Source organism: Engystomops pustulosus, chromosome 6 (assembly GCF_040894005.1).
Source record: "Engystomops pustulosus chromosome 6, aEngPut4.maternal, whole genome shotgun sequence".
Taxonomy (NCBI): Eukaryota; Metazoa; Chordata; class Amphibia; order Anura; family Leptodactylidae; genus Engystomops; species Engystomops pustulosus.
The window spans coordinates 140,130,291-140,139,345 of NC_092416.1; the positions used below are offsets into that span (position 1 = coordinate 140,130,291).

Sequence of the window (9,055 nt, forward strand, 5' to 3'; positions counted from 1 at the left end):
GAATTTCAAAACGGTTGTATTCAAATTCCCAGATAGATTATTGGTTGTTTGGCAGAACCGTTCTTGTTATTGATTTAATTGCATTAGGCAGGCGTCCAGGAACAACAGCTAAACATGAATTTCTGCTTTTGACTATATGCCTTATGCAAAAATAAGATAACACCCATATGCTATGCAGATAATGAATGTCCATCAACTGGGGAGAAAAATGTGTTAAAAGAAAATTGGCAGATGCAAAACAACTCCAATTAAATGGTGACACCCAAAGAATTGGATATATAAGGAATTACTAAACCAATGCATACATCTGTGGTCCTGCCTCAGATCCAGCTTTGGTATCTTCTTTGTAGCACATTATTCTAGCATTATTCTTTATCACCATGAGCAACATGCATGGATCTGGATCTAGGATGGGGAGCTCAGTAAAAACATCAAGTGTTAGGGTGTCTTCAGGAAAGCATAGCTCTGGTGGACATTATGGTGGTGGTCCGACATCAGGAAGCTATGTGGGAAGTCTGAGGGGTGGAAGCTTGAGCACTGGTTTTGGTGGTGGTCATACAGTTGGATCTGGCTTTAGCAGTGGGTCCGGTGTTGGTGCTGGCTGTGGATTTAGTGGTTCTGGTTTTGGTGGTGGTTCTGGATTTGGGGGTGGTGCTGGATTTAGTAGTGGCTCTGGATTTGGTGGCGGTGCCTTTGGTGGAGGAGCAGGTTTTGGAGGTTCTGGTATTGGATTCGGAGGTGGTCATGGAGTAGGTTTTGGACATGGCGGAGACCAAGGGCTTCTTTCTCTCAATGAGAAGGTAACTATGCAGAACTTGAATGATCGTTTGGCTGCATACCTTGAAAAGGTGCGTTCTTTGGAGGAAGCAAATGCTGATCTGGAATTAAAAATTCATCACTGGTATGAAAGCCATGGACCTAAACCAGCAAAAGACTATAGCCACTATTTTAAAACAATTGAAGAGCTAAAGGGAAAGGTGAGAAATGTTACAAAAGTAAAAACATTAAGTAATCTGGTCTGGGTATCTAAGTTTTAGGTACCTTATTTTTTTGCTAAAAAATGTATTTGTATATCCTCTTTAACCAGTGTTTTGTCTATAGTCTAGGGAAACTCTTCTATATATTTAAGTTCTGTGCTTGTAGATATGCTGAACAATTACTTAATATCTATCTATCGTCTTCTATCTCTTACTTTGTGCTGCACATTTCTGAATAACAGTAGGCTTATATGCCACAACTTCACATGTGTAAAAAAAAAAAACCAGCGAGAGAGGGCAGCATCTTACTTCTCATGCAGCATCGGGTTAAATAAATCTGTCCCTGCTACACTTAACATAGACAATACCTATCTTGTATAGGGTCCTAGTACAAACATGCCACATATTAATAACATATCTTGCAAAGACATGCACATTAACCACACATATTTCTATGGCATAAACATGGTTCCTGTAAATTTTCCGTTGTTGTCTACCATTAAATGGCTTGGACTTTGGGATGCTGGGTCAATTGTGAAATACTAGTTGGACCATCTGCATGTTTCTAGATGCTTCTTGATAATTTATGTAGAGTTTATTTATTATAAAATAATGCTAAGTCTTCAATTCTGAAATTTTTATTTTGAAATTAAGATACATGATGTAACCATCAACAATGGTCGTGTGGTCCTTCAGATTGACAATGCCAGATTGGCAGCTGATGACTTCAGGCTCAAGTAAGATGAATACTTTTGCCAATATTTCATATTTGATGCCCAAAGGCTACAGTGAATGATAACTGATATCCTGACAGGTTTGAGAATGAACACTTCATGCGTCAATCAGTGGAAGCTGATATAAATGGTCTGAGGACGCTCTTAGATGGCTTGACTCTTTCAAAAAGTGAACTTGAGTCTGAACTGGAAAGTCTTAAACAGGAACTCGCTGCTATGAAGAAGAATCATGAGGAGGTAGAACAATGTAATACTGAATCTAGCTGAATTTGTAATAATTGTTTGGTATAAAAGACTGAACAACAAAATCCTTAGTAGGTTACAATCACTAGGAGGTGCTGTGTGCTAAAGCAATGCATATGATTTTCAGGAATTGAAGGCTTTGAAAGGACAGGTCCAGGGTACTGTCAATGTGGATGTGAAAGCAGCTCCAGGAATTGACTTGCAGGGAGTTCTTGGGGACCTTAGACGTGAATATGAGTTACTTGCTGAAAAGAGGCAGAATGAAATTGAGAATTTGTACCGTGAACAGGTAAGTTGTGATCAGGATAAAAGATGTATTATGTATAGATTATCTGTGTAATTAACCTTCAGAAATAATATCATTATACTTTAGATTGAAGACCTGAACAAGCAGATGACCAAGAACACCAATGAAATGCAAACTACTAAAAGTGAAGTCACAGAGTTAAGGCGTACTCTTCAGAGTCTTGAGATTGACCTCCATGCTCAGCTAAGTATGGTAAGAGACTATGCTAAACGTTTTCTACATTAAGATTCTCAAATTTTTCTAAATGAAGTACTACAATCAGAACATCATGATGCCTGGATCCCCCTAGTGGTTGAAAATGATACCACAAATATTTCATACAAACAATATATATGATATATTTCTTACATATGCATTGTTTTCAAAGACCTAAAATGTTTCCATTGCAGAAAACTGCTTTGGAAAGCACTCTGGAAGAGACAAAAGGACGCTACTGCATGCAACTAGCAAAACTCCAGGAAACCATCAAAAGAGTAGAGGCAGAATTAGAAGATATCCGTTGTGAAATTGAGAGCCAAAGCCAGGAGTACAAGAATCTTCTGGATGTCAAGACTCGTCTAGAGCAAGAGATAAACACATATCGTGGCCTTCTGGACGGCCAGGGAACCCAGTATGTTGAAAAGTAACAGTTTATAGTGAAATGTTAACACATCTTGACTGAAGTCCACATATTGTATGTTTAATGTATAAGTAAAGCACTGGACACTCCTCAGCTGTCAATTAAAGCAGAGGATAGGTTGATATACAGTTGGAAGTTGAGCTACTAGAGTTTCATTCAGTTCCCCTCTCAGTCATAACATTTCTGTCATAGCTTTCCTTCACCCATTGAAAAAAATTAGTTTTAGTACCAAAATACCTTGGTCAAGACAAAGTGGCGTCTCCATGATGATACTCAGTATATGCCTCCATGGCTTCTTCCAAAAACAACACTACAGTCCTCTATGGCTGTGTGTTATATTACTCCTTAACTCTTAGCTACAATGACAGACACAACATTTATGGAAAAGGCAGCCATTTTATACTGTGCCTCATAGTGATCATTCGAATGGAAATGACGGGGTATAAAAACCAACTTATGTCTCTGCTTTTTTTTAAGGTCTCCTAAAGGATACTCTTCTTCTTCCACTAATTATTCATCATCAGGTTCCAGTTCAGATAGACAAGGTATGAAATCTGTGACAAAGAGATCCAAAGGGTGGAGCGACCTATAAAAACAAACCCTACAAAAAATGTACAAAATTATTGGCATATTTGAGATGGGCCAAACATTTTATAGGTTCTTTTTTTAAAAGACTGCAATTTATTACTAATGGGTAGGAATGTGACCACTAGTAATAATAATTCCTTTATTTATATAGCGCACACAGATTACACAGCGCTACACAGAACTTGCCAAATCGGTCCCTGTCCCCAATGGGGCTCACAAACTACTACAGGGATCCCATGACACCTGTTTCAATGTGGTAATGGTTCCACCCTATTCAGGCTCTATTCAAGTCAGCCAAAATCTTTACTTAGCAATTTCCATCAGTCAATTTGGGGACATTGGATCACTATTACAAGGTCCTCCCACCACTTATCATCTATCTTGTGGATAGATGATGAGCTACGAGCTTAGAAAATCTTTTGTAATCCTGTGTTATGGTTGGTAGACCCAGACCTACAGTACCATGAGACTAAATACAGATCATAATCGAACACTATAGGGATCATGGTCAAGGCTTGGTTGTGTCAAACTTTAGAGATCTGTGGACCTTGTATTTACTCCAAATAGTGTGACAATGTCTTGTTACTTTCAGTGTTGTGAGCTACACCAGCTGCACTGCTGGCAAGTATTTCCATGTATGTGGAATCAGCCATATCAGAGTATATTTGAATAGCTGTCTACAAAGAGTCATCATGTTTTAATATAAGAGGGATGGCGTCTAGAAGAGGACACATCTGATGCATTCCTGCTTTAGTAAAATAACCACCTGATCTTTACCATTCACAATGTTATCATATAGCCACATAACCACAGTAGAAGTCTTGAATCAGTGTGGCCCTACATTCCCCATCTCTGGCACATTAATTACAGAAGAGCATTTGCCCACATATACTTAGTCATATTTTGGCTTCCTTTAAGTTCCCTGGCGGACAGAACCACAATATGGGGGTGAAACAAGTTCACAGTAACATACATAACCTGTGTATGTCCCAGAATTACTTGTGATAGTCCATCACTAACTGCACTGGTGATCTGTAGTTGAACTTATGTCTGTGTATGAGCTTTGCGAATATTCCTACAGTTTATAGATTTGTAAGAATGGGCATTGGGCAGTGGCCATGTCATAAGGTGTGTCATAAGTCATAATACATAACTTAAAAAAACCAAATGTATTTTGTTTCAGATACCACACCATTGATGAGCCCACAGCTATTCTCATCTCTAGGGACCTACTAGACTTTTTGTGATTACATTGTTGCAGCTAATATAATGAACAATTGTGCGTCTTGCCCTGTGTTGGGCTTGGTGATAATAATGACTCATATTATACTGATTATCTGTGAAGAAGCTAAACTCAGGAAAACCCTGTGTCTTATTTGTAATTTAGGTGGCTCCTACCGTGTCAGGATCCAGACGGAGGATGGCGATGGACGAGTGATCGGCTCACATGACCAGCATTACCAACCTGGATACAGAAAATGAAGGGCGTTCAGCTCCCATGCTAGCAATACGTCAGAGCTCTAGTTTCATTCTCTTTCACTATCAAGAAACCACAGAATGCTTAAGAACCTAAATATTGTAATTTCTCAAAATGACACAATTCATTTATCATCTTAAAGGGATTTCATTGTTTAAAAAATCACTTTTTTGTAGAAATGTTAAATTGTCAGAAAGTGCCCTCTGTTAGCTCTTGGACAAAGTAAAAAAAAAAACATTTTAACAGAACAGAAACATCCTAAAACCTAGTATAAATGAAATATATATATGTATATATATATATATATATATATATATATATATATATATATATATATATATATATATATCTTTTACCAGAGCTGTCTCCATAACCCAGTACTGCACTGTATGTTCTTTGGCTGAATGGTTCGACGCTATGTATACTTCTTTCAGCATGCAGGAGTCTTTTAAAATCTTCAATAAAGCTTTGCTATGTGAATTTTATCCAATATTATGAAAAGAGCATTTATTATGCCAGTGGATTTACCTCATCATTGTGGCTTAGGCGATTTGCCAGTAATCGCATCCATCCCTTTGATCCTGTGTAATAGTAAACTGTCAATGTGGGAACAGACGACTTGCACGGACCATAAAGTTCCCAGATTATGCCCATAGCCGTAACCTTTTACATCGGGCAAACTGAAGGGACTGGTTTCTACTTGACTGTATTTCGAGTAAATTTCCAATGGTATGATATGCCAGAAATCTTTATTTGGCAAATTCAGATGGCTGTATCAAAAAGTTAAACCTTATTTTTTCACTGTTAGCTTCCATGTATGTGCATACAAGGCATAACACAATTATCAGGATATTATAAGCATTTTAGCAATTTTTCCCTCTGCACTAGTTGCTGGAGACTAGCTGCTATAGTGTCTCCAATACACAGTACACAGGGTCTCATCTTCTTACCCTGTCCCTGGAGTTCACCGAAAGTGCATTGTCTGACGATAATGCACTGTGCCGCGATTCACTAAGATCGTGCGCCCAATATCCTGCATGTGTCGCTTCCCGCTCAGGTCCGACAGAGTTCACCATCTTTTTAGTGGTGCATATAAGTGCTTTGGCTTGCAAGACAATTTGAAAGTTAAATCCCGTGCTCAGTCCGAATCAGTCGGATCGTCTGACGGCCCCCCCATTTGTGTTGCATGGAAGCCAGCACAGCTGCAATCAAAAAGGATTGTATGCTCCAAAATCCCAGTGCACACACTTCTTAAATACCTGTACAGGCCGTGCAATCCCCGAAAAAGGTGCACAGTCCGACAAAAGTGCAGTGCACAATCCTAAGTAAATGAGCCCCACTGAGAAAATAGGAGATTCTGCTGGGGCTAAACTGAAAATCCACTACTATCCTGCTACACCAGCCTGGTTTGGTGCGAGTGTCCCTCTTTTAATCTCCCCTCTCCATAGTTTCTATAAAAAAGGTTGATACATCTTGGGTTTTAGGTTTGTCTTCAGAGACTACCGTAATACTGAATTCAGCAGAACATTCAGAACAGATGTCAGTTTTGGAGAGGAGGGAAAGAATATGATATTTGTCAGCAGAAAGCACAATTTTTAACTTAAATTATGGATTACAAACCGGGGTTGATATAAACTTGCTTAGGTCCTATGTTATGTCTTCGGGCCCATAGATTATCTCTCTTCTCAATTTTTTGAACCTGCAGGTAGAATCCCTGTATTTCAGCAATGTTTCTTAGATTCTTGTATTCTATTGATTTATGCAAAGTAAAATCTTAAGTGATTCCAAAATCTCTGAGGACATGAATGTATCGAGCGAGGGAGTAGATGTCATGTTCATGTGTGTCATGATGTAGTAATATGTTTTATCTAATAATAACGCACCTCTGGGGCTTTTTGCATCGTGATGGAACAGGTCGAACACAGCCCGGCACAATGGGATCTTTCATTCAACAATCCAAAGCAAGTATGACCGGGTTATCATTTCTCCCTCCGCCCTCCAGTTAATCCAGAGGCACTTTAAGTGCACTGACAATTATAGGACTAAGATTAATAATCTGTATAATATTGTAGCAGGATTGCTGTCTTCACTTTACCATTAAGTGGGGGGCAGGGTTGTAACAAATATTCATGTGGCTCAATGGTAAAACTTGAATCCCAATTCACCACGAATAAGAAATGGGAAGGTTTAGATTACTAGAGTCTTCAATACATACTTTGTGCCTCATCTAACTCCTCATTATTTTACTTTTTAGTACTACCGGTAAATATTCCTCTCCTTGTCCTGCACATTGCATCATTCCTTTAATTTGTCTTACAAGCTACAATTAATCATTCCAGTATTCAGTGTTTTCGTATCGCTGGTCTTGTTAACTAACAGGGGTTATCTAGAAGAGGTAAGTGGTACAAATTAGTTGTCTGACATTAAATTTATGGATGTTTGCCCCTTACGGGAGGTTGTCTTACCAGAATATCTCCTGTCCATATATCAGACATTAAGACACATCTCCTCTAAAAACTGTGTTTGGCCATTTTTTAGGGTATGTCTTATTTTTCCATTTATTCTTGAACAAACAACAATCAACATTTATAAAAATGATATCTTCATCTTTTGGAACATCGGCATAACAATCCAAACCCTGAATTCCATTGTGAATTTCTTGTGACTCTGTTTGCTTTTGAATATATGGACCCGATTTCTCATGTCAGTGGTACTTTCCTTTTATTTCCCTCTTATCCACTTATCCATGTAGTTACTTGTAGCTCATTGCATCTCCCTTCTCCTTCTTCTTTATGATGTCCTCAACTGACAGACTTTAGGGGAGCACAGTACAAACAGTAATATAACTTCTTTAGGTGCTACAGACACAGAGCTATCCACAGCTTATGTTATGGGAGTGGGAGCTGTATGTGAAATTACACTTTTAACTGTAACTTACATTTGGAAATCTCGGATTCTGTGTTATCTACAGGTATTAGAGGGGAGATTATTCTCCTGACAGTGACACTAGAACTGTGTTTCTAGATGCCATGGTCACAAGTCACAGTGTCCCCTATAGTAGCCAAATCACATCCCCCACAGTAGCCAAGTCACAGTGTGGGCACATTGGCGCTCATTTACTTACCCGGTCCAGACGCGATCCTGCGTCGTGTTGTCCAACGAGGACTCGGGTCTGCCGGGATTCACTAAGGTTGTGCGCCCCATATCCAGCAGGTCCGCCGGAGTTCACCTTCTTCTTCCCGGTGCATGTAAGTGCTTGATCTTGCGACACAAATCGTTTTTTAAATTCTGTGTTTTTTCAGAATCCGTCGGGTTGTTCGATGGCCATGCCCCCCGTTTTCTGTCCCGTGAAAGCTGGCGCCGGTGCGCCAAAATCTCAGGGCAATTCGTTGCAAAACGAAAATATTTGGGAAACCCGACGAAAGTGCGGTGTTCGGACCCTCAGTAAATGAGCCCAGTGGGGCAGATTTACTTACCTGGCCCATTCACGATCGAGCGGCGCATTCTCTGCGGTGGATTCAGGTCTTCCGGCGATTCACTAAGGTAGTTCCTCCGACGTCCACCAGGTGGTGCTGCTGCGCTGAAGTTCCCCGAGGCCCGCCGGAATGCCCTGAAGTTCACCGGCCTATACCTGGTGAAGGTAAGCGCGAGTCCCGCGACACTTTTTTTTTTTTTAATGCGGCGGTTTATGCGAATCCATCGGGTTTCGTTTGGCCACGCCCCCCGATTTCCTTGCCACAATCCGATTGCGTGCGCCAAAATCCCGGGGCAATACAGGGAAAATCGCCGCAAATCGGAAATATTCGGCTAACACGTCGGGAAAACGCGAATCGGGCCCTTAGTAAATGACCCCCATTGTCTTCTATACCAGCCATATCAGACTGTCCCTCACAGTAGCCAATTCACATTTTCACTACAATAGCCAACTGATATTGCCCCCCACAATAGCCAGAGGTCACTTTGGCCCCCAAAGTAGTAAGTCACATTGCCCCAAGCCCCACTTCTTCTACGCCAGGTCTTGCCTGAATTTTCAGGCCTGCATGTTTGTAGGCCATAGATAGTGTGTAGGTGCTCCTCCATGACTACTTATCATGGAGATGGGGTGAAGGT

General features: G+C 40.2%; 1 protein-coding gene across 1 annotated transcript; it reads left to right on the forward strand.

The window, feature by feature from the left end:
• The first annotated feature begins 293 nt into the window (after positions 1 to 293).
• On the forward strand, positions 294 to 5,430 carry LOC140064454 (keratin, type I cytoskeletal 19-like). Its single transcript, XM_072111382.1, has 8 exons — positions 294 to 977; positions 1,632 to 1,714; positions 1,792 to 1,948; positions 2,082 to 2,243; positions 2,328 to 2,453; positions 2,651 to 2,871; positions 3,358 to 3,425; positions 4,856 to 5,430. Exons 1-8 carry the CDS (start codon positions 381 to 383, stop codon positions 4,948 to 4,950), a joined length of 1,509 nt encoding a protein of 502 aa, XP_071967483.1. The 5' UTR covers positions 294 to 380; the 3' UTR covers positions 4,951 to 5,430.
• Positions 5,431 to 9,055: the final 3,625 nt, after the last annotated feature.

Bases quoted from the DNA above. Each gene is read 5' to 3' on its own strand.
- LOC140064454 (XM_072111382.1), top strand. From the start codon at position 381: ATGAGCAACATGCATGGATCTGGATCTAGGATGGGGAGCTCAGTAAAA. The intron at 2,454-2,650 runs GTAAGAGACTAT...TTTCCATTGCAG, and splicing joins TCCATGCTCAGCTAAGTATG to AAAACTGCTTTGGAAAGCAC. The intron at 3,426-4,855 runs GTATGAAATCTG...TTTGTAATTTAG, and splicing joins TTCCAGTTCAGATAGACAAG to GTGGCTCCTACCGTGTCAGG.